Source organism: Rattus norvegicus, chromosome 5 (assembly GCF_036323735.1).
Source record: "Rattus norvegicus strain BN/NHsdMcwi chromosome 5, GRCr8, whole genome shotgun sequence".
NCBI classification, from domain to species: domain Eukaryota; kingdom Metazoa; phylum Chordata; class Mammalia; order Rodentia; family Muridae; genus Rattus; species Rattus norvegicus.
Window position 1 is genome coordinate 68863191 of NC_086023.1, and position 24999 is coordinate 68888189.

At 40.1% G+C, this 24999-nt stretch overlaps 1 protein-coding gene and 1 long non-coding RNA gene across 5 annotated transcripts in view; one reads left to right on the top strand and one right to left on the bottom strand.

Annotated features, from left to right (window-relative positions):
* Positions 1-24999, bottom strand: part of Grin3a (glutamate ionotropic receptor NMDA type subunit 3A) — a 199548-nt gene that overhangs the window by 60858 nt on the left and 113691 nt on the right. For all 3 annotated transcript variants that reach the window (XM_039109241.2, NM_001198583.2, NM_138546.2), the window contains 2 exon segments: positions 5534-5679; positions 758-873 (listed from right to left, as the gene is read on the bottom strand). In XM_039109241.2, the coding sequence (XP_038965169.1) occupies positions 758-873; positions 5534-5679 (262 nt within the window).
* LOC134478968 (uncharacterized) lies at positions 867-20976 on the top strand. 2 transcript variants are annotated; one of them, XR_010051800.1, is made up of 3 exons: positions 867-3116; positions 6695-15867; positions 20115-20976. It is a non-coding gene; the product is annotated as an uncharacterized LOC134478968 (long non-coding RNA). The 2 variants fall into 2 exon arrangements; XR_010051799.1 differs by having other exon boundaries at positions 6695-7484.

The following is a 24999-nucleotide window of genomic DNA, read 5'->3' on the forward strand; positions in this document are numbered from 1 at the left end:
AGTTCTTGGCCTTTTTGTGTATAAACTGAGTAGACTAGATTTCATCAACATTGGGATTCTTCGCACAGAATTGCATTATCACGGCAAGTAGAGATCTCTAGAAATAGGACTTTGCACCTCCATAGGATTGCTTCAAGACCAAACTCACAGGAGAATCTGGATAGGGCTCATCAAAAATTTAAAAGAGAAAGCTGTCTCCAGACACCTATGAGATTCATCATAAAGCAGGCAATTTAAGTCCAACATATGGCCGACTTTAGTGTATTCATATGACATATAGAGTCTTACCATATTTCTTGTTTTCTTAAATCAACTAGATTCACTATGGTATCTGACCTTTCAAAAACCCTCATTAAATAGAGGCTGAAACAGATCAATGGTACAGCAGTTGCCTACTACAAAAGCCCTACTACAAAGCTCAGACTTTGATCCTTACCACCACAGAAAACCAAACCCAACCAGACAAAACACAAGTGCAAATTCACATTAAATAGTCTTGGAATCCTTACGACAGTCACTCCCTGATACCGGAACATCTTTAGGAGACTATTATTTTTTACCCTAACGGTTTCACAAATAAAATTTTGTCGAGTTGGTGGAAAATAAATCTCCGAGGTCAACAAACTTAGTAGCTGAATGCTCATGAATTGAAAATGAAAACAAGAGAAGATGAATCGCTCTCTGCCTCTGGCACCTGTGACTTGCCAGCTTAGCGAACAGCGCATCTGGGCCAAAATGCATTAGGAATGACAGATACCTTCGATGGCAAATGGCTTTCCTACGGTCAGAAGCTTGCAGTCAGCATCTATTGACACTTCATAATCCAGAAGGGCTTTGTCCATGATGAAGGCGTCTAGTTTCTCTGGATCATTCCTATATTTAAAATCAAGGGAAGAAAAGAGAAAGTGGTTAAACGGGTGCATTACTAGGCAGGAAGCTGTAGCCTGACATTTGGTTTTGTTTAGGGGACAGGAACTTGGACACCAAGGACAGCACAAACTTGCCAGCTGCTGACTCTTGTTGGCGTTTTGTTGACATGGAGAGTAGATACCAGGGAAGTAGGCATTCTTTTTAGACTGCACAGTTTCTTTCCCATGGGTTTATCTACCAACCTCATTCCTAACTGCAAAGTCTAACATCACAGCTGATGTAACTCTTCACTGAATAGGACGGTTCATAGGAAGGTGCACACAGAGAGGCTGATTTCTATTGTATTATCAAAGTAACTTGTGCTAAGTACTGCATTCAGTGTCCTACATACATTTAATTATTCATAAGGACTGTGAAACAAATAATGATGGAAACAAAGCTCAGAGAGTTGAAGTATTTTGATTTAGGCTACACATCTGGTTAATTGATGGAGACAAGTGTTCTTCTGAATTATGTTGATTCTTTCTGTCATGTTCACCATTTTGTTATTCAGAGATAATTTTTTATTTAGGAATATGTACTAAGAAGATACTTAGAAAAGGTCCAATCTTCTTGGAGAAAAGGAATTCATGGTTCTTATATCCATGGTGTACCATTCAATAAATTGAAGACGAAGCTTATGTAATAGATCTTAGTGGTCTGCTTTAATAATCTATCTTCAGAGAATCCTGTTTCTTTCCAGTACATAGATAGTTCAGAATAATTTAAGTTAGGTCTACTAGGCTTGTATTTGTAAGTTGACAATGACATTAGGTTGCCATCAAAAGTTTTGGGTATCCTTCATGAGAGAAACCTCTGTGGTTTTGAACCTGGGTGTAGACATGGCCCAGTGGGAAGCTATGTTTAATCATAGGCTGAGTAACCCTTACAGGGATGACAGTATGAAAGGGAGCCAGCTAGAAGACTTCTTTGATTTTAGTCACCCCAAATTTCTTTTAGGGAAGTACAGAAGATAAATACTTAAGATTTTTCTCTTTTTATTAGAGTACATTAATTATAAAGAATAATGAGTTTCATTGTGAAATTCTTTCCTTCACTCCTTTCTCTCTCCCACTCTCCCTTCCCCCTAATCTCCCTCTCTTTTCCTTTCCTTTTTTCCTGCCTTCCCTTCCTTTCCACCCATCTCTTTCACAAAAAGTCTCACTGTATTTTCTAGGCAGACTTTGAACACTCATTTTCCTGTCTCCATCTCATTATTAGTAGAGTTCAGATATGAGCCACCATTCTTATTCATTTCAATACTTTCATGCATTCATTTAATAGTTTGACCATACTCCCTCTCTCTTGTGCTTGCCTGTTTTCTCTCCCCAGTCTACTTTTCTTCTCACACAGAATCTCTTTATTAATGACCAGATCCTCCCTCTCCCCCTCTCTCACATCCTTCCCACTGTTTTTACTCCCTATCTCATATTCCCCCTTAAATGATTCCTATTTTTTAACAAATATTTTTCCACAATTAGAATTTTCTAAGCAGCATTGCAAGACAACGCCTCTTAATTTAGTGTAGCCTCATTCCACTTGTAAAAACTAGAGTGAGGCTATGGAGACCCAGCTCAGAGAAGTAATGTACTCTCAGAGGAGAATATGGTTAGGGCCATGAACAATTTGAAAGATAAGGATACTCATAGACACAGGTAAGATTCACCACCAGGCAAGAAATTACTAACCATGCCTGGGTCACACATAGACACATAATAAATGGTTCTCTCTTTGGCATCAGTTGCTACTAAATTGTTTTCCCATTCTTCCAGGAAGTGAGTCACATAATGCAGAATGCATCTATGTTTCCAGGAATATCGTACTTAAGTTACAATAACTTAATTCTGATATGTTTAACATCAACTAAAATGAAAATGCTTCACAGATCCCAAACAAGAGAAAGTTCCTAAAAGGGCCGAGGAGCATGAATTATTGCCTAGGGGTTGTTGATGAGACACCTTAATGGAATCTGGGTAATAAAATCAAACTCTAGTGAAGATGCATTCTTAATCAAAATTCTATTGCCACAGCAACAGAAGTACCTTGAAAGGGCTACATAGCAACAGGCCAATACTCTACAAATGTCTATGGTAACAATGCAGAAAAATTGAAGTTCATGTTTTTTTTTTTTTTGAAACCTAATTCCTGACTCCTTGCTTCACTGATATCACTGTATAAGTTCTCATGGTTTTGGACTGCACAGTGAGGTGAGTTGGTCTTGATTGGTTTCAAGGCCATACAAAGGCAGTGAGCTCAAAGACTTCTATGGGACCTGAGTCACTAGGGAAGTAGTAGTTCTAGGTTAGTTGCTCCTCCAGTTTACTTGTTGAAGAAACACATTCTTACAGAACATTTACTTAAGACTATTTATTACCTACTACAAAATTAGTCATGTACTAACATAATAAAATAAATGAGCATCCTATATAGATGACCATGAGTGTTGTAGGTCAGAGCTGTAGAATTCTGAGGGTGTGGGATAGCAGGAGAACTTTAGCTGTTTAGGGTGTTGCCTAAGAGCATACACAGTGACTAGGTCAAAAATGGTGACAGGCCCAGAATAAAATGAGGAGACACTGGTGACAATCTATGCCATTATTCCTGTTCTATGTCAATTAATAAGTCACCCTGGAAGTTTGTAAAATGGCAGTGAGTTTGGGATGGTTTCAAGATTCTGTCCTCCTGTTTTGCTCCCACACACCAACAGCAAAGTGGGTGCTGCTGGACTATGGGTTATCCTGGAATCATCAAGTTCTACTCTCTTCCATTATGGTTTCTCAACTACCATGGAGGTAGAATCTTAGTTTTTGTATAGACTCTGCTACCTGTTAGCTACATCACTTTAGGAATAGCCTACTTTTATGATGCTGGGCATCAGATGATGTAGAGCCATTGGGAGAAATGAAAGCAAGGTTGCTTCTGGGGACTCAGGAAAGTGTCACCTCATCTTGCCATGCTGCTGCCCTGCTTGTCAAGCACTGCCATCTAGCTTGTTGTCTGCCTGGCATCCCATCCTCATTCTCACAGCTGTGCAATTGCCTGGGGAGAGAAATGAAGAGAGAGTAGGAGGCAATGGAGCTCTAAAGTGGGTCATGGGGGGATCTAATGTTTTGATGTTTTTGCCAACTTGAGTGTCGTTTCATAGTATTTAAACTTCATAAATAATTTTGTGAAAACTATGAGCACACAGCTTCCTGCCTCTCTGAGCTCTAGTTAAAAACCCATGAAATGGTTGAAGGGGATATTTCTAGATCTCTCAAGGAACATGAAGCCCTTATGTCCTATGAAATTCTTTCTTCCTTTCCTTTTTGAAAAAAATGAGTTGAGGTGGCTTACTGTTCACTGAGAAAATTCTGAAAGGTTAAGATGTACAAACTGTCTTCATGAGGTTAAACTAAGGCAGGGCTTAGCAGGTTGGATACAAACTCTTGTTCTGATGCCATCAGGTAGGAGAGAGGAGGACAGATCCTCCTCTTGCAGACATTTAAAGCCATTCATTCTCTTCTCTCAGGCAGACCAGACCAGCAGACCCATCACTGCACTGCTTGGCATTTGATTCCACTGAATTTCAAGCTCTGATAATCTGTCATGGCAACATGATTGTCTTTGATTGCCTCTCATAAATTCTGATGAGAGGGATGCAGGCACAGGAGTCACTGCCTTCTATCATATTTCTTTCCTTCAGGAAATCTCTGAGATAAATTTCTATTTCCTTGTGGCAAAATGAGGCATTCTACAGGATTAGGGATTCACTTTGAAGGGAAAGGTTGCTTTAGGACACGTTATCCGTTGGCCACATTTCCTCTCTGTTGAATCATCTCAGCATTGTTTTTGAAGCCAACATTTTCATCCTTTTCCATCTACTCCACTAATGGTCCTACTGGCTCTTTTACCACAGGCATTTCAACCTGTATAGACTCTGTAGGTAACTAGCTATCTAGGTCATTTAATTTTATGTACACCATTCTATATTGTCTTTCGGATCTAACACCATGTGAGTTATTTCTTTATGTTTATGTGTTTACATGTCCTACCCTCTTTATCTCCCTCTCTTTCCCTTTCCCCCTTCCCCCTGCCTTCTGTCTGTCTGTGTCTGTGTGTCTGTGTGTCTGTGTGTCTGTGTGTCTGTGTGTCTGTGTGTCTGTGTGTCTGTGTGTCTGTGTGTCTGTGTGTCTGTCTGTCTGTCTGTCTCTCTCGCTCTCTCTCTCTCTGTGTGTGTGTGTGTGTGTGTGTGTGTAGGCTAGAAGAAGTTGATATCTGCTGTCTTCCTCAGTCATGCTCTACCTTTTTTTTAGAGACAAAGTCTCTCACTGAATCTGAAGTTCATTGAGTTGGTTAGACTGGCTGGCCAGCAAGACCCAGGGATTTCTTGCCTCTACTAGCACAGCACTGAAAGTGTGTGCGTGTGTATGCTCATTGAATCTTACCCAGATGCCAGGGATCCAAACCAGCATCTCATGCTTGCCCAAGCATTTTACTGACTAAGCTACTTGCACAGACCCTGCATGTGTTATTTGTAAGCATAACACTAAGAACTTTTGTCCATCGGATTGTAAAAAGAGGCAAAGTCTAAACCTATTTCTCTTTTATGGGAACTTTTAGGATCCAAGAGGTTGACACTCACTTCAGATACTGCACTCCATCAGGGGTGGCTGGCACGTTGTACCTTCTCATGTACTCATGCATCTCTGGGAAGCTCTGGCGCACATAGTCTTCAGCACTGCTTTCCCGGACAGTTCCAAAGCGGAAGCCTTGAGAAGGATGATGAAGCTACCAGGGAGAAAAAGAAAGGGCTCTAAAATCCAGCACTTGTTTAAAATCTTTGAATTCCCCTGTTTAAAATCTTTGATTTCCCCATTAGGATTCACAATTCAATAATTGAGCATATTTCAAATACCTGAAGGCTCTAACATTCACTCAAAATGCAGGTATATGCTAGATCGTATTCGTGTGTATATCAGTGGTGGTTCTAGCCTCAGAAGGAAAGAGATGGGAATGACAAACTGAATTCAGAAAACAGGTATTTTGCTTCATATTGAGAACCCAGTGAATGTTTTTCTATTTTTCCAAGAATGTCTCTACACTTACATACTTGTTTTGTTGTTGTTTGTTTTTGACTTTTCTGGTGTGTACTTTTTGTTTTTGCTAAGGGGGTGTGGTGGGGAGACACACAGTCCATGATGTGCATGTGGAGGTCAGTGGACAAAATGTAGGAATCACATATCTGCTTCCCCTATGTGGGTGGGTCTTGGAAATTGAACTCAGTTCATCATGGTTGGTGGCAAACACCTTTACTTGAGTCATCTTGTTGGCTCCCTAGTAGAATTCTCTAAGCACTGTCCATATTAACAAGTGGAATCAAAATTAAGTTGAGAAATGTATATTAAAATATATCTTTGTGATTATAAACCTCAGTGAGTAGAAATGCACAAAGACAAAGTTAATAGGCCAAGGAATCTAAAGTATGCATTCTGCCAAATGACTGCTGCACTGAAGCTCCGTGAAGGGAAGTAACCAGTATAAAATCACTCAGAGAGAACAGACCGGGGTGGGTCAGAACCCGAGTCTGTCTGATTTCAAGGCCAGTGTTCTTATTTGCCACATTTTCCTGCCCTTCAGCTCCCCTGAACATCTGCATGAAACGTTCATTGGAAGCAACTCAATAGTCTCCCTCTCCTCTCCTCTCTCTCTGTGTGTGTTCATGTACATGTTATGTGTATGCACGTGTGTGTATATGTGTGTAAGTGACTTCCTTAATCACTCTCCATCTTTGTTTTTAATCCAGCGTCTCTCATTGTTCCTGTAGCTCACTATGAAGTAGTTTGGATGTCCCAAGCCCTTCAGATGCTCCTGCCTTTGCACCACAGACCGGGATTACTGATGCACGGCACCCTTCCTGATTTTTGCTCGGAAGATCTAAATCCAGGACCTTATGGTTATGAAACAACACTATCTCAGCTCCTCGGCAGCCTTTTCTTAATATTCTCCTGAGTGTGCAACCCCAGGCCAATCATCACACTAGCAGTTGCTGCCCTCCAGCTTGAGCAAAGGCTTATCAGCTTTTTCCCTGTGCAACACCTGCTCATCTCTTGAGACCTGGATCAAGATTCTCCGTGTGAAGTCTTTGGTCTTATCTCCTTTCACTCTCCTATGCAGAGTGATAAGAAGAAAAATAACAATGATCTACAAGTTTACCTGTGCAAAACTAATGTCTTACACATACAAAACACTTGGCCCAGGTATCTGCTTGAGCTGTGTTCTCATGCTGATGCATTTTCTCCATTGACCCTCCCAGGAATTTGAATTTGGCATTTATATTATCTTCCTTTCACAAAAAAAGAAATTGAAGGGCAGAAAGTTTGTCATTTGCCCAAAGTCACAGAGTCTGTAAGTGCTGCTCTTGGGGTCTGACCCCAGAGAGTCTGGTGAAAGCATTCAGCTTGTGATCACGGTGGAAAGCCATTTTTCATTCATGTCTTATGATTCCCTAGCTCAAGTCAGTACAGAATTTACTACTTGTGTAGCATGTGGTGAGCCAAGGGCTTTCAGCATCTGTAATAACATCCCATGACAAGGTAAATGTTATTTCCTTTGTTTTTCAGACTGAGATGAAGATAATGTACACATTTTCATTATTGGTAACTGACAAGATTTCTCTTGTTGGCTTGCAGATCTGATTTAATTCATCTATGTATCAGTTATGTATCACAGCACTGGTGCCTGCAAAGCCTCTGTAGCTGTTACGTTAGTTCATTTGATCTCTAGTTTGTCTTCTTCCACCGACCTCTTCACACTTCTACTTTCCCTTCAGTCTGCAGTCTGTAACTTACCGTTTAGTCTATAATCTCCTTTCATAGTCCACAGCACTATTCATTACCCTAAGGGACCCACAGACTCTCCTTTCATATGTGTCATACATAGCACACACTCCCGTTGTGGTCTAAAGTTAATGATATAATTATTTGATTGACATCTAGACTATCCACCTTTCCTCACCACTGGAAACTATGTAGATCAGACTCGTGCTTATTTCAATTAATCTTTGCCTTCTGTAATGGTTTCCCTCACATAGTTTCTCAATAAAAAGGTCTCGTGGTTGGCCAGTAGGGTGAACGAGCAGATAAAATGCATGCTGCTCAAGTTGGATTCCTGAGTCTAGTTCCTGGAAGCCATCTAAAGGTAGAAGAAACAATTCAGCTTCCAAAATATGTCTTCTTGCATGTACATGTACGAACACACACACACAGTGGCACACAGGTCCCACATACACATACATCACACACAAGTACACATGTAGTCATAAATAAAACCCAAAATCTCCACATTAGTAAAGAAAACATTTTTAAGTGTACAGATTATTAATTGTAACTATTCTTTGAACTTAGAGGGAGGTGAGGGCTCTATTCTCCTACTCTGTAAAATGGTGCCCACAGTCAGCTTACTACTCAGGCTTTCCAAGTGAGTCCTGTCTTTAATGTGAAAGAGTCACAGGACCATTAACTACTAGACTTTCGCCTTATATATGAAGTAGGAATCTTAGTCAGTCCATGTATAGAGAATCCATGTATAGTAGAACCAAAAGTGAGATAACTACTTTTAACTACTAGACTTTCGCCTTATATATGAAGAGAGTCATTTCTGGGCATGCGTTTCACCACACTTTACTGCAGTAATCTCTTCATGGGTCATGGACTGACTGTAGGCAACTCTGCCTTTCTGGGCCTCTGTTTCTCTCTTGATTGCTTCAGAACATCATTTGTGCCAAGGAATTATGAGCTATGAGTCAGCAACCCAGGCTGGCCTTTGGTGTTTTTCCTTTCCCTGCTAGATACTGCAGTTTCTCCCTAGCATTATTTTGGCTTCATGTGAATATGAGAAAGCAGTAGTTTTGAGGTTTTGAGAATGGAAAATACTTCAAGTATTAATAACCAACCAGGCTCCAGGATAGAAAGCATTGTATTACCCAGACTAATGTAGGTGTGTTTCATAAACACATATACTTCTTCAGTCCAAGTAGTCATGATTTGTCCCCTTCCAACTCATTCATGGTCTTCATAGAACTCATATCTGGTCACACTTCTCTCTCCCTTAATGCTCATCAGTGGTTCCTCAGAAAGAGTAAGGCCCAGTGCCTATGTGGCCACCAACATTGTGCATAGGTTTGATCCTGTCTTACTTCCAGACTCTTCTTCAAGATGCATCAGTAGTTTCCCCAATTTATTTTTCTTTAATTTTTCTTTTTGACTAAAAAAACTATCTACTTCTTGCTGTATCAGAGTTTCTGCATATAGTCTTCACTGCCCTGGAAGACCTCTCCTTATTTTCATGTCCTTTTTGTCTAGATAACTCCTGCATGTCACATCCTCAAGGAAACCTCCTTTGACCCTTCGAGTAGATCAGGCTACTTGTAAACTCCCACCCCATTTTACCTAAAGTTTCAAGCAGTGCTGATAATAATTGAAACTATTTGTTACAACTGTTGGATACATATACATGTCCATGAGACCAGGACCCACGCCTTTCCTATTCATGTGGCATGAGTCTTCAACATATGTTTACTGCTATTACTGTCATCATTGTCATCATTGTCACCATCATGTAAAGACCCACTGCTTGGTATAGAGGGAATGTTTGGAATGTCTGGGGATAGACAAAACATCACGATCATAAAATCCTCTCAGACTTAATGCATTACAAATATCATACTTTTTTTTAAACATATGCTCCTTTATAAACCTGTTCTCTTTAATCATTACCTTCATGCTTTCGAAACAAGGTATTCTATTCTTCTGTGTGATATTCTAATGGAAAATTACAGTTTCTCAGTGGTTGCAGAATAGTAGAACCAAAAATGAGATCTAAGAAGTGATTGATGTATCCCAGTGGATCAGCATAGTCCTCCTGTGTATAATTCACACAGACAGGAGAATGAGAAAGCTTGAGTCATCAGGGAGAATGTAAAGGTTTGCAAAGAGCTACCCAGAATTCCAGGTATCACCAGGAAGGCCCAGAGAGCAAACCATTTCTTTTAAGTTTTCACTCAATACTCTTATCAGCTCGCCCAATTCTGTTTACATCATACCAACCTCTTCAGGCTTTGGGGAAATAACCTAAGGTTCAACTATCTATTTGTGTGGGAGTTGTTCAGCGTTAATGGAATACTGAACTCTACCTGTAGCACACAGAGAACAACCAGACAGTTCTCAGAACAGAGAGAAATGTCTCAAAACAAATGCAAGTACACTCAGGAAATAGCTTCAATGTCCAAGGTGGGTACAATGCTTCAGATTTAATGCAAAGTGAAGTGTTCTCTAGAGTTCACATTTGCTCCTTCCTGAGGTCAGTACTTAAGATTATAAAAGTAGCACTGGACTTGGTACAGTGCCTTTCAACCTGAGTAGAGAAGACCACTTTTTAATTTTCCCAAATGAGCAATGTATACTATATATTTCTAGTTCTTCCCATGTGACATTGTTTTATATGCATAAACCCTATGGATTCTACCATATTGAATTGTCTCAGGGTTCAGGGAAGGTTTTGTATGATCTGTTCTTCTTGTCCACTAATGTATAAATTCATTTTAGAAAATGAGTATGATCTATTCTTCCTATCCACTACTGGATAGATTCATTTTAGAAATTGTACCAACGGTGGTTTCTTAACAATGAAGACTTTTACTCAATTTATTAGGCTTCAGCTAGAACCTGTGCTTTTTCATTAACAACTTCATAGACAGACTGGGAGGAGCAAAACTTTAGTTCCAACATCACCACTAAATGTGCTGAATCTGCTTGAATGTCTCCAGTGACAAGGAGGCCATGCCGAGTCATCAAATGTTCTACGTATTAAGTGCTACTTTGTGTCCTTGTCCAGTCAGTTATTCCATTTATATATAAAGTGATAGAGCTAAAACAGTATGATATTTATTATATATAAGTACATATAAATGTAACAAGATTACTATTTTCATTACTCATTATTGCATCTGAGTGACTGAGATGCAGGCAAAGTTAACACAGTATCTAAGACTCGCACGAGGGGATAAGGTGGGATTTGCCTACAACTTCACTTGGAGCTGTGACTTGATCTTATGTAGGCTGTGGCTTTCACATCTTTGGCAATTTGGCTTTTCACACCTGTGGTACTCCTTGGCATGTCATTATATTTAATTTGTGAGTGTTAGCCTAGGTTTTTCTCACAATTTGTGTTTTTGTAGCAGGTCCAGGAATAGACTACAGGTCAACAAACTATGGCCCAGGGACCACACATCTGGTCTATCGCCTGTTTTCTTAAATCATCCAATTAAAACATTTTATTGGACCACAGCAGATACATGTCTGTATTTATAGATGTGCATCACTGGTCAAGTTTTGTGTAAAGTTAGACCCATAATTATTTGTGCTACAATTTTAAAGTCACTTTTAAAAATTTTTAAATTTTTTTTCATCTTTATTAACTTGGGTACTTCTTATTTACATTTCAATTGTAATTCCCTTTCCCGGTTTCCAGGCCAACATTCCCTTAGCCCCGTCCCCTTCCCTTCTCTATGGTTGTTCCCCTCCCCATCCTCCCCCCATTACTGCCCTCCCCCCAATAATCACATTCACTGGGGGTTCAGTCTTGGCAGGGCCAAGGGCTTCCCCGTCCACTGGTGCTCTTACTAGGCTATTCATTGCTACCTATGGGGTTGGAGCCCAGGGTCAGTCCATGTATAATCTTAAAGTCACTTTTTAGAGTAGTTTTAACACATTTCAGATAAAGGATGGTTGTCTTCTAAACAGGGCACAGTTGATACTTACACAGTTGATACATAAACACACCAAGATTGTCACAGACAAACAAGGATGAATATTCACCTCAGCTCCTATTATACATGCTTTAAATTAGGATATAGAAAAGTAAAACAAAGCTTATTGTTTCTGAGCCCTTTCTAGAATTCTCTTAAGACAAGTGAAATAATTTCTCATTCTCCAATTCTCTTTTGCATATTACTTGTATTTTCTTCACAAAAGGAGCTTTCTCCATCTAGAGGTAATCAGTTAGTCTCTCTCACTTCACTGTCACTCCAAAACCCCCATGTTGGATCAGCTAAGTTCTAGTCAACAATGTTCCCTGGCGTGGGATCATATTTATTTTATATGAGTGTCAGCCTAGGTTCTTTTGACAATTTGAGATATTGCATCAGGTATAAATAGACTACAGGTCAGCAAGCTATGGCCCAGGGGCCACATCTGGTCTACTACCTATTTTCATAAATCATCCAATAAGAACATTTTATTGAATCACAGCCAAGCCCATTCGTTTACAGGCAATCTATTGCTGCTTTTGCATTCTGACATTAGAGCCGAAAAGGTGTTAAATAGACCATCCAATCATAAAGTCCGAGATATTTACTATCTGCCTCTCTGGATAGAGCAATATGAAGTCTGATTAGCTCTTCTACACTCATATTTCCAATTTTCTTCTGGTCTGCTCCCAAATCGCAGTGGCCACTTAGGAAGAACCACAGTTGCAGGATAGTGAGCAGAGGTAGGCGTGACAAACCCGTTCAGGTTTCCATGCACTGTTGGTGTTTGTAGGTTTTTGTGCGATGGGGTCATAATCTCATTATGGGTATTGATATTCCAGGTCTAGATGCCCATAACTATGACTAGCAATGTTACAATTACAATTAAAGTTGAAGCAACAGCACAAGACAATCTGAACCCTATTGCATAGGCAGGTGCCTTGGGGACAGCCGTCACAGGTCTGAGTTTATGGGATGGGGCCAGACACACCTACTCACATGTACTCATTGCTCATTTGGCCTTTCTTCCAATGTCTCTCTATTCCTTACCCTTTTGGCTGTATGTATTCTGTCTCATTAGGGCTGGGATTATTTCTTTCTTTTGCCATTTTTAACAATGATGATAGCTAATGCTTATTGCATATCTCATCTCAGCAGTCAAGATTTTAAAGCCATTACCTTGTTTAGCCCCTTTAACACATGCAGTGACACATCCAGTCATTACTGCCGTTATAAAGAGGGAGAATCTGAAGCAATGCATGATTAAGCAGCTTGCTCAAGGCCACACAACCAGAAACCATCAGATCAAGGAAATGAACCTAGGAGCCCGAGAACTTACACTATCAATCTCTGGTTCCTTTATCTCTGGCACATACTGTTGCTAGTATATTATTTCCTATTTTTTTCTAGGACACAGATTCTTTTAGGGAGATCTCTTTGAGAAGCTATAGATAAGGCACACACTCCACAAATCTGATGATCAATTTTACCCAAATGACTAGCGGCAGCTTACAACAATAGGACAACGTACGGATACCCTCTGGGTCTTTAAGTAAGATGTTTATCACAGATATGGGAGCAACATTTGGAGTGTGCTGCTTACAAAAGGCAACCATATATATTATTCATTCATGAGACACTAGTAACATTATGGTTCCAGCTTTCTGCTCATGAAAGCTAGATGGATTGTCTAAGTTCCCTAAGACATTCATCCTGGGCCCTGTGAGGTTCAAAGACATGTATTCAACATCTAGCAATCTTGGCAGGAAGTGTAGAACTGAAAACATCTCTCTTCTTCCTTACAAACAAATTTTTACCTTTCCTGAATTACAAGCCTGCACACATTTCTACTGCTTTACTGGTCGCCTTAGCATTGGGTTATCTTTCTATTCTACTTGCATTGTATACAGGTGAAAGCCAGAAATGAATTAAAGGGGAGATATTAAAGTTAAGTGACTATAATTATATGATGTCCAGGCTAATAGGAAGACGAGTTGCTGGCATGTTAGAGATCATCTAATCCATTCACTTATTTTTATTGATGGCAACGCTGTGTGTCTTTTATTTATTTAGCACTCTGCATGTGTCAAGCCGTCTGATAATGCCTCAATGTGGATTAGGTAATTTAAAGCACATGGCAGCAACAATAAATCAAAATTCCTGTTATCATCACAACTTTCTCATGACAGACATAGTTTAAACAACACCCACCCCCATCGAAAAGCAAGTCATTTAGTCTAGGCTTTGTACTTCACCTGATTCCAGATGCTCTGTGTCTACAGGTACTGCATTATTTCTTCATCTAAGCACACTTAGGCCCATAATGAGAAAAGTGAATGACTGCCTTCATGATATACAAATAATGCAGAAGGGAGTAGGAAAAAAAAACTCAACTCTATTCCCAATATTATCTGCCACCTTCTCATGTTAATATGGCTGATAAAATAATTGTTCCTTATAATATCCTCACCTACTGTTTATGAGAGTATAAATTTCTGGTCTTTTTTCCATCCTCTAAGGAATAATTTCCTGATTTAAAATTCCTGTACAACATCTACAGAATACCACGGTGGGACCCATTTACTGAGCCTCTGGAAGTCTTCGTGTCTTTCTGTTTCATTAATAGCAACACGAAAGTGAGGCCCATTGTCATGGTCTCCGAGTTACATATCTGTCTTTAGACACCACCGAGAGAAGCCTGAGTGCTGTAGGGTTTCTGCAGAGCAGTCATTGCGATTCTGCTACAGCACTTCTGGGCATTTCTTTGTTTCCTGCTTTTCTTTCATGCAAGTCATTCGGCTTTGCTCCTTCGCTGTTCCTGGCTCTAATGCCTTCTTTTTCTGTTCATCTGACACAGCCTATCCTTTTCAATCCAATGAGCCTCTTCCAATTGTCTTATTGAAAAAAATCTCCCCTAAATCCCACTTAAAACTGACATATAGACCAATGGAACAGAATAAAGAGCCCAGAAATAAATTCATGGATTACAGCCAACCAGATCTCAACAAAGGTTCCAGGAGCACCAATAGGGAAAAGGACAATCTTTTCAAAAAACAGTGTCTGGATGACTGGGTAAATGCATGCAGAAGACTGAGATTAGATTACTATCATATTGCATACAAAATTATCTCTAAATGCACGAAATACTTAAATATGATGCTTTATACTATGAAACAACTACAAGAAAATACAGAGGGACTACCATTTAACACTCACTCAGTTACTGACATTTTGTGGGATATTTTTTAATTCTTTATTTTACATATATGAATGTTTGCCTTATGTCTGTGCATGACATGTGTGTAGGACTTGCAGAGGCCAGCGGTGGGTCTATAACTCCCTAGGACTGGAGTCATAGATGGTGGTGAGTCACCATGTGGATGTTGGAAATCGCATGTAAGTCCTGTGGAAGAGCAGCCAGTGCTCTTAACTACTGAGTCATCTCTCCAGTCCTAGTGATTTTTAAAAATATGACCCATAATGTACAGGCAACCATAAAAATATGTAATCATAGGGTTATTGTGCAATGCTTGTCATTTATGTGGTTCATGGATGTCATAGCTGGTAAGACTGTTGGTTGCTTCTCTCCTCTGGAAGCTTGTATGCACCTTCTTGTCCTATGAAACTGAGTCAACAAAGTTGGGGCATTCAACTCAGTTCCAGCTCAGAGGTCTCTGGGCCCATTTCTGAAGTGTTAGTCCTTTCTACCTCTAAGAAGTAACAGCTCTCTAACTGGACTTAGGACCTGTTCAACAGGAGATTTACCATGCTTGGTACTAGAAACCTAGCCAATTTCTAAGTACTAATGAAGTCATGGTTAGTGAAGGATAATATACAGTCACTAAGTTATTAACCCAGCACAAACTCTAACAACAATTTACAAATATTTGTCTTTATACCCACAGGTAAGTGCAGTCTTTGTCCTTCATCAAGGAAACTTCTCTTTGCCACAGACAGAGACCACTACAAAAAAACCATAGTCAATCGAACTGCTGAACCCAGTCCCAGTGGCTACATCTACAAAAATCACCTGCACCTAAAACTCAGGCAATACCATGGAAGAGAAGGGAGGGGTTGTAAGAACCAGAGGATCAGGTCTTTACTGTTAGATCATATCTCCCAATAGTACCAGAGGCTCCATCATAAAGTCGTATCAACATGGCTGCCCAAATGTGAGTGAGGTGAACAGGGGCAACACCAACAAATGTGTCAGACTGGGGGCAGGGGAAGCCCATAGGTTTGTATCTACATAAAGATACAGGCAACTGAGTAAAGCTGAGGGCACGGGCAAGGGGAGGGGCAAGGAGAGGGGCAGGGGGGGGGGGAACGGGAGCAGTGGCTCGCCCCAGGGAAGTACACACCAATTGGTTGTCTAGTGCTAAATAGTCAGTCCTGAAAACATACATACAAGTAACTTTATATGGACTCAGCAGGTTATATTTGGGAATATACAAATATGTAAATAAATATATACATGCAGTAACAATTGATGAATAAAGAGGCTGTGAATTTAAAGGAGAAAAAGGCCGGTCATATAGGGAGATTTTGAGGGAGGGAAACAAGAGATTAAACATTGTTATTAAATTACAAACTCAAAAATCAACAAAAACAGTAATTTTAAAAAAGTACAGGTAAAAGCAAACAAAACAAACTTGGGATTACATTACACTAAATACCGGGAGTGAAAAACTGTCAGTAGGAGGAGATGAGTTTCAGGATGGGAGGGAATATTTGTAACTATACATTTCATAAATTTTATAAAACATAGGAGGAACTAGCAATCAGAAAATCAATATTGTTAAAATGATCAAAAGGACTGGAATAGACGTTAATCAAAGAGTCTAACAAATGGCCAAAAGGCACAGGGAACATGTTTAATATCAGTAATGATTAGGGAAATGTAAGTCAAAGTCACAATGAGATATGACTTCTCCCTAATTATCATGGCTGTTATCTCAAAGGCAAAGATCATATACTGGGGTGAATGGAGTAAAGAGAGCGCTTTTACACTTTTGCAGAATATAAATTAATGCTTAATATGGAATGCAGTATGGGGGTGCCTCAAAAATGAAAAACAAAGCTATCATATAGTCAGACAATTCCACTGTCAAGTATATATCCAAAGAAAATGAAACCAGCATCTGCTATCTATGTGCCATGGATAGATAAATGGATAAGAAAGTGCACATGTACACACATGCAGCCCACACATTAAGGAATGCTATTCAGCCACAAAAGTGAAATCTTTGCTCTTTGTAACCACACAGAAATCTATTGAATGTTATGTTAAATGGAATAAGGCATCCACAGAAAGTCAAATCCCTTATTATCTCACACACATTTGAAATTTAAAACAGTTAACCTCGAAGAAAACAGAGTAGAGTGCGGTTATCAAAGATGGGAAAGTTTGGGATCTGGATTGGATAGCTATTGACTAAAAATTCATTGTTGGGTAAGAGGAATAAAACAAGAGATTGATTTTTGATGCTAGCTGATGATGATATATTCTTTAAAATGTTAAGAGAAGGAAATTTTAAATGTGGTTACCATGAAAGCATTTGTGAGGTAATACATGTGTCAACTGGCTAGATCCATCCATTCTATAACATATATGCACTTCAAAACCTCATACAACACACAATAAATACATATAATTTTATGCATTAAGAACAAAAAGTCAGGGCTGGAGAGATGGCTTAGCGGTTGAGAGCACTGACTGCTCTTCTGGAGGTACTGAGTTCAATTCCCAGCAACCACATGGTGGCTCAGAAAATCTGTGATGGGATCTGATGCCCTCTTCTGGTGTGCCTGAGGACAGCTACAGGGTACTCATGTAGATAAAATAAACAAATCTTTAAAAAACAAACAAACATGCAAACAAACAAACAAAACCCCAAAAAGTCTGGAAAATTATCTCCTTTCCTGTTGGATAATCATGTTGGATAAATGAACTAAACTCATTTGTCCCTTCCATGTAAGGCAAATTATTTCACTAATATTTTCAGGTTTTTATTTCTTCCTCCCTTTCCTTTCCATTCCCTTCCTTCCTTCCTTTCTTTTTTCTTTCCTCCCTCCCTTTCTCCTTTCCTTTTTCTTTTTTTCACTTCCAGCTGGCTCAGAATCCACTATTAAATCAGGTTGGCTTCAAACTTAGGAAGTCAGCTTCCCTCTGCCTTCCAAATGTTGGGATTAAAGGTGTGTGTCTTTGTGCCCAGCATAATTTTTTTTTTAAATACAGCATACTGGGGTTGGGGATTTAGCTCAGTGGTAGAGCACTTGCCTAGCAAGCGCAAGGCCCTGGGTTCGGTCCCCAGCCCCGAAAAATAGAAAAGAAAAAAAATACAGCATACTAATAATTCACATGATGGTGCTGCTGCTGCTGCTGGTGTCTCTCATTGTGTGTTAGACTGTTTAAATGCTTGATGGATTTCATGTAAATTGTAACAATCCTGTTAAGACGGTGCCATATTCCCACCTTTCCTTCTCCCACTTTTCAACGAAGTATTTCATTTCCATGTGGACCATACTGTCTTTGGACTCCTAGACTTATGCTAGTGTCTTGTCTCAACATTTCCAGTAGTTGGAAACATGTAATCTCCATGACTGCCTTCATACCTTTGCTGCAGATAAGAGTATGAGGCTACTGCGAATTAACTTGTTTGCATGTTTGGAGCCAATAAATGACAGAGCTAGGCAGCTCCATGTGTGTCTCCTGTCGATGTTCTGCATTGCTATCATTGCAGTTCAAAACTTGTTGGCTTTTCCAGCTATTCCCTTTATTGCAGTAAGTAAGACCCTGCTCCATTGTTTGCAACGTGGCTAATTGAAAAAGTCCAGCCAATGAACATGTAGTCAAGGGCCTTTTGAGGAACTTAATATGCCTCCTAACAGCCCACTAATACTAGTAGATACCAATTATTGTGTTGATTATGTGCCTCAGCCCTTTACATTTATCTTCTCTGTTAGGTCCAAAACGAACTCCCCACACTCCAAAAGGCAGAAATGAGATGAACCTGGGCTATAGGAGGGTTTGTAGTCCGATAAAAGTCAGCATTCCTCAGGAACTTGTGAAATCCGTTCCCTTCTGCCCAATAACTTACTTGCTTTATTGAAGATAAAAGTGACACATGGCTCTCTACTGACATACATTGATGGTTGCATATCAAAACACATGCTGGGCTCCAGGTTCCGTCAGTAACACAAATATCTATTATATATCTCAAAGCCTCCATGCCAGTCTCCTGGTCCTTCCCTCCCCCAGCTCTCTCCTTTATCACCCTACTATTCTCACTGTACTTTCTTTTTTCTAGCCCTGATATTTTCTCTCCTCTCACAGATAGCCCTGCTGGCCACGTTCAGTCTACTTCTTTCTCTTCTCTGAAATCTTCCAGGTGCCTCTGAAAAGTCTCTCTCTGTCTGACTCTGTCTGTCTTTCTGTCTCTCTGTATCTGTCTCTGTCTCTGTCTCTGAACATTCTTCTTAAAAATAGCATACAGTGATTGATTATGCCTGCAGTTTCTTTACTGCATACCCCTAATACAATTTCACTTCAGCCTTGCTACACCCCAATGCACTTGAGTTCACTGACGACCGGAATGAAATTCAGAGACATGAAATAGCCTTCCTAGACTCTTTGGCCCACACACTCAGCAGCAGTATATACATATGTAGCTGATTCTAAGCCCCAACTGTCATGTAAGATGATGTCATGCTTGGGATTTTCAAAGATACTTATGATCATAATGCAATCACTATAGTGCCATAATCTTTTAAAATCTGTGAATCTAAGGTAAGTGAAAGCCTGGGGCTTTGCACCAGGTAAAGTGGTTCCAGAGACAAGGATGTGAGCTCCCAATGGGTCTGGGAGATTTCTTTAAGTTTCAGGTGCCAGGATAACCCTAGCTTTTTTGTTTATATAATTGGCTGGCAGTACAGCCAGATTTCAAGGTGAATAATGACTCGTGGACTGTGGCACTCAAACCTCTCCCTTGAGTCATTGCCCATCACAAGCAGTGTACTGTAGCCTGTGGCCTGAGCAGGCAATGAGGTTCTTGTTGAACCCAGAGTCAGCAATTCTGGGCTGATTAAATGCAAATGAATGAAAACAGCTATAAATTAACCTCCCTCCCCCAATGATGTAAGCCCTTTGGCACAAGTCTACCCACATCCTTATGTTTTTATTTCATTACATAACTCAGAAGAATTAAATATCAAAACATGTCCAATTTGGCCTTCATTCAAGGTGGGCTGGATGCAAAATAATTAACAGAAGGTTGGCAAATCCCTCAGCAGAGACCTTAGGAAGTCAGTCTTAGAGCAAGGCTGCTTCAGCAGAGCATCAGTCAGACAGAAAGACAAAGTGCTGGGCAATGACTAGAAAAGATGAATTTGCTCATGCTTTTTTTTTTCTCTCTCCTAGGGTAGCCCCCAGCACAAGAGACTGAATCTCATTATTTCATTTCCCGAGGCTGGAGTCTGCCTATGGAGTTTGCAGTGGAGCCACTGTGATGGAGGGGCTCTCAGAGATTCAGAAGAGAAGGCCTCCTTTCTTCCCTTCCTCTCCAGGGCAGCCTGCCAGTCAGGGTCTTCCCAGTTGTGTCCGTGGAGGCCACATTGAAATTAGTAACTGGGCTAGCATTTGCTTATCTTTTTTATTCAGCACATTTGCCCCAGTTAGATGAATCACAAGAGCAGTACAAGTAGCACTTTGCTTTGTGAGCCAAGCATCAGAGGGCAGCAGTCAGTTGGGTTAGAAAGGCGCTGGCTTTCTCCTGCTTCTGCAAATTGGAGTAAATGCTCATGTGTAATAAAAATTGCCGTAATTCATTAAGTTTGCAGTTGAGGAAAAAAACGAGGAGTAAGCAATTTGGTTAAGGTTGGATAGTGAAGGGAGCCATGTCACATGCACACATAACATTTACACTTGCATGCAACCTCTCAGCAATAAACTGAGAACATGAACTGACAGGATAGGTGAAATCTAGAAGAGTAGGTGAGCTGTGAGATCTCTCTCCCTGACCAGGTAGGAATAGAGATAGTGGGTAAGTGTCACTACAATATGGTCATAGCGTAGAGAAAGAAAAAGTGGGACGTTGACTCAGAGTCTTGATGTGATTTGATTTACATAATTATCCGAGTTAAACATATTTTATTAATTTAGAAATGTGATTGTGGGGTTGAAGATTCAGTTCAGTGGTAGGGTTAGCTTCTGGGTGCACATGAGGTCCTGGATTCACTCCTAGCTACAAAAACAAAAATAAAAAACTCATTCTTAGTGGTAACTATTCAATCACTTGAAAATCATTGCCTATTGTGTGGGCATTCATTAAGAGTAACAATATTTCCCAGTAAAATTTATTTTGGAACCCAGAAACATCTTTTGAAAGCTAAATTAGTTTTGAGAAAGATGAAAAAACAAACAAACAAAAAACAAAAAAACTAGAGGTATCACCTACCCAATTTAAAAACATTCTACAGAGCTACAATAATCAAAGCAGGATGGCACTGCCATTAAAAACACACTTGTAGACCAATGGGACAGAAAAGAGTATTTATAAATAAACCCACACACATACTATTGACTAGTTTTTGAGGAAGATGCCAATAATACATAATAAGAAAGGAAAAACCTCTTCAACAGTGAACTGGCATTCATATGCAGCAATGGAATTTGATCATTATATTATGCACAAAATATGACTAAAATGGATTATGGACTTAAATGAAAGCCTGAAATGATAATCATTCGTAGAAGAAAACACAGGGGAAAAGCTTCTTGACATTAATTTTGTCCATGTACTTTTGAATATAATTCTAATTGCACAGCTAACAAAGTAGAAGTTACCACCGGGAACTCAGGAGTTTCTGCACAACAAAGTAATAAACCAACAAGGTGGAAGGAAAGGGGGAGTGTCCGCAAAGACATAGATACAGATTCTTGATGGAGGCTAAGATCAAAGAAGGAAAACACACACACTCACTCACGGAACACTATACCAGAATAAAAGTGAGCAAAGACATCAAATAGGAATTTTCCCCCAAAATATACATAAACTGTTATGAAGTACCTGAAAGAGTACATGGATCACCTTATAAAACATATCAAACCCTTGAGAAAGTGTTAGCTTATATAATATTATATAAACCAAAATATTATATGAAAGCCAAGCAATAGACATAGGGAGAGGGTGTAAAGAGAAAAAACCTTGAACAATGTTGGCAAAATTATAAATTGCATAGCCATTGAGTTTCCTAAAACTTATCACCAAACACACAGAAAGTTCAAATCATAGGGAAAATAGAACCACCTAGTAGTCCAGACACTTCTGAGTACATATTCAAAGGAAAAATTATGATATTCTACTTTCATTTCTGCTTTACTCACTAAACCCAAGAAATGAAACTCAACTTTCTGTTGAAAGATTATGAGAAATTGCTGGACAAAGAAAATGTAATGTGATGTGGTGTGGTGGTGGTGGTGGTGGTGGTGGTGGTGTGTGTGTGTGTGTGTGTGTGTGTGTGTGTGTGTGTGTGTGTGCATGTGTGTGCGTGTGTGTGTGATATTCATCTCTATTATGGAAGAAATACATTGGCAAGGAGGTAACATATCTATATTAATATATGTTTCACACTGTGTATATAGTGTATCAAGGAGGAAAATGCTACCATTTGTGAGATAACATGGTTCAGCCTAAACTCTACCGCATCAGGGAATTCAGACATGGAAAGAAAAACTCTATATGACCCCACATCCGTGTCATCAAGAAGAATAAAAAATATAATTGAATGGATTCAGAGAATATAAGATGCTCCAACTGCATATTTAGCAGTGAATAGCCTTTTTGGGGCACCAGTGGAAGGGGAACCCCTTGGTCCTGCCAAGGTTGGACCCCCAGTGTAGGGGATTGTTGGGGGGGCAGTAGGGGGGGTGGATGGGGAGGGGAACACCTTTCTAGAAGGGGAGGGGGAGGGGCTAAGGGACTGATGGACAGGAAACTGGGAAAGGGAATAACATTTGAAATGTAAATAAGAAATACCCAATTTAATAAAAATGGGGAAAAAAAGGATGGTTGCTAGGGTATGGCATGAGGAGCTGTATGGTAAGATGAGTAAATTCTGGGAGCTCAGTGTTCAGCATGGTAATCACAGTTGATGGCTCTATGGCGTACATTAATTTCCCTGAGAATAGATCTTAAGTGTTGTTATCCTCTGCTTCCCCAAAAGCCCTCTCAGACTAATTACATGAGGTTATAGATGTGTTAATTGTGGTCATCATGCCCCAGTGTACACAATATATTAAGGTGTCATGTTGTACACCTTATAAACATTTATCGCAATATGTATTGTCACAATAAATGAACTAATTTGATTTTTACAGATTTGCTTAGTTTTACAGATTAACTAAGAACTGTCAGTTTGAGTCAACTCTGTTATTTTCTTTTATTCCTCCCACTATGTACGTCCTCCTTCTATTACACTTGTGGCTGGCTTCAGTCACTGGAAGATTAGCAGACATGACATCAGTGTAGTCTTAGGAAAACGTCTCAGACTGTGTAGTAGTCCCTGCACCCACCATGAGAAGGATGTGCCTAGCAGAGGAGCATGAGTTCAGCCAATCACTGAAGCCCGGTGTCATTCAAAAGCCATGCGACTCTTAAAGTTTCATTCTGGTCTAGATCAGTGAACCTGGCAAACCTGTGAACCCTGTAAGGCTTTTTATTGCACGTCATTGATATTTTGTGGTTGGTTGTAGAAACAGGTCACCAATACAATGTAATAACTCCAAGTAAGAGGCCAGAGACTGAGCAAAGATTTAGTAATGACACCCATTGCCTATGTGGCTCAGCCTTATCTTGCTGTCTTTTAGCATCTACAGACTCTGTTAAGCTCTTCAATTCCCTTCTCATTTGGTCCCTAACTAAATGTTGGTCTTCCCATAAGACACAGTTCCCCTCTTTGACCCTCTCAAGAAAGCTAACTACTCTCACGGGTGGCAGATACCTATTTATGTTTTCTGCAACTGCAGTGGGGTGTGGCTAGTGTTTATTAGTATTATAATTTATTAAGAAAATGTGTTTCTCTGAAGGCTTTTAGACTTCATTACAGGGCTTTACTATTATTTTTGGAATTTTATTAATTGTTATAAAGACGATGGATAAATAAATGAATAGTTTCTTGAAAAATTTCCAGCATATTTCTTTTTTTTTTAAAACTGGGTATTTTTTTTTTTATTAACTTGAGTATTTCTTATTTACATTTTGAGTGTTATCCCCTTTCCCGGTTTCCGGGCAAACATCCCCCTAATCCCTCCCCCTCCCCTTCTTTATGGGTGTTCCCCTCCCCATCCTCCCCCCATTGCCGCCCTCCCCCCAACAATCACGTTCACTGGGGGTTCAGTCTTAGCAGGACCAGGGCTTCCCCTTCTACTGGTGCTCTTACTAGGATATTCATTGCTACCTATGAGGTCAGAGTCCAGGGTCAGTCCATGTATAGTCTTTAGGTAGTGGCTTAGTCCCTGGAAGCTCTGGTTGCTTGGCATTGTTGTTCGAGCTCTTCCAGTTCTTTCTCTGATTCCTTCAATGGGGGTCCTATTCTCAAAAACTGGGTATTTTTAATTTACATTTTAAATGTTATCCCTTTCCTGGTTTCCCCTCCACAAACCTGCTATTCCATCCCCCCTCCTCCTGCTTCTAAGAGGGTGCTTCCAAACCTATCCACCCACTCTCTCTCACTCCTGCTATGACATTACCTTACACCTGGGCATTGAGCCTTGACAGGACCAAGGGCCTCTTCTCACTCTGATGCCTAACAAGGCCATCCTCCACTACATATGTGGATGGAGCCATAGGTCTGTCCGTGTGTACTCTTGGGATGGTGGTTTAGCCCCTGGGAGCTCTGGGAGGGTGTCCGGTTGGTTGATACTGTTGTTGTTCTTATGGGGTTACAAACTCCTTCAGTTCCTTCAGTCCTTTCTCTATCTCCTCCATTGGGGACCCCCTTCTCAGTTTAATGGTTAACTGCAAGCATCTGCCTCTATATTTATCAGGCTCTGCCAGAATCTCTCAGGAGACAGCTATATCAGGCTCCGGTCAGCATGCACTTCTTGGCATCCACAATATTGTCTGGGTTTGGGATATTATTTGTATATGGGATGGATTGCCCAGGTTGGGCAGTCTCTGGATGGCCTTTCCTTCAGTCTCTGCTCCACACTTTGTGTTTATATTTTCTCCTATGAATATTTTTGTTCCCCCTTCTAAGAAGACTTTGGTCAATATTAGAATGGCTGCTCCAGCTTGTTTCTTGGG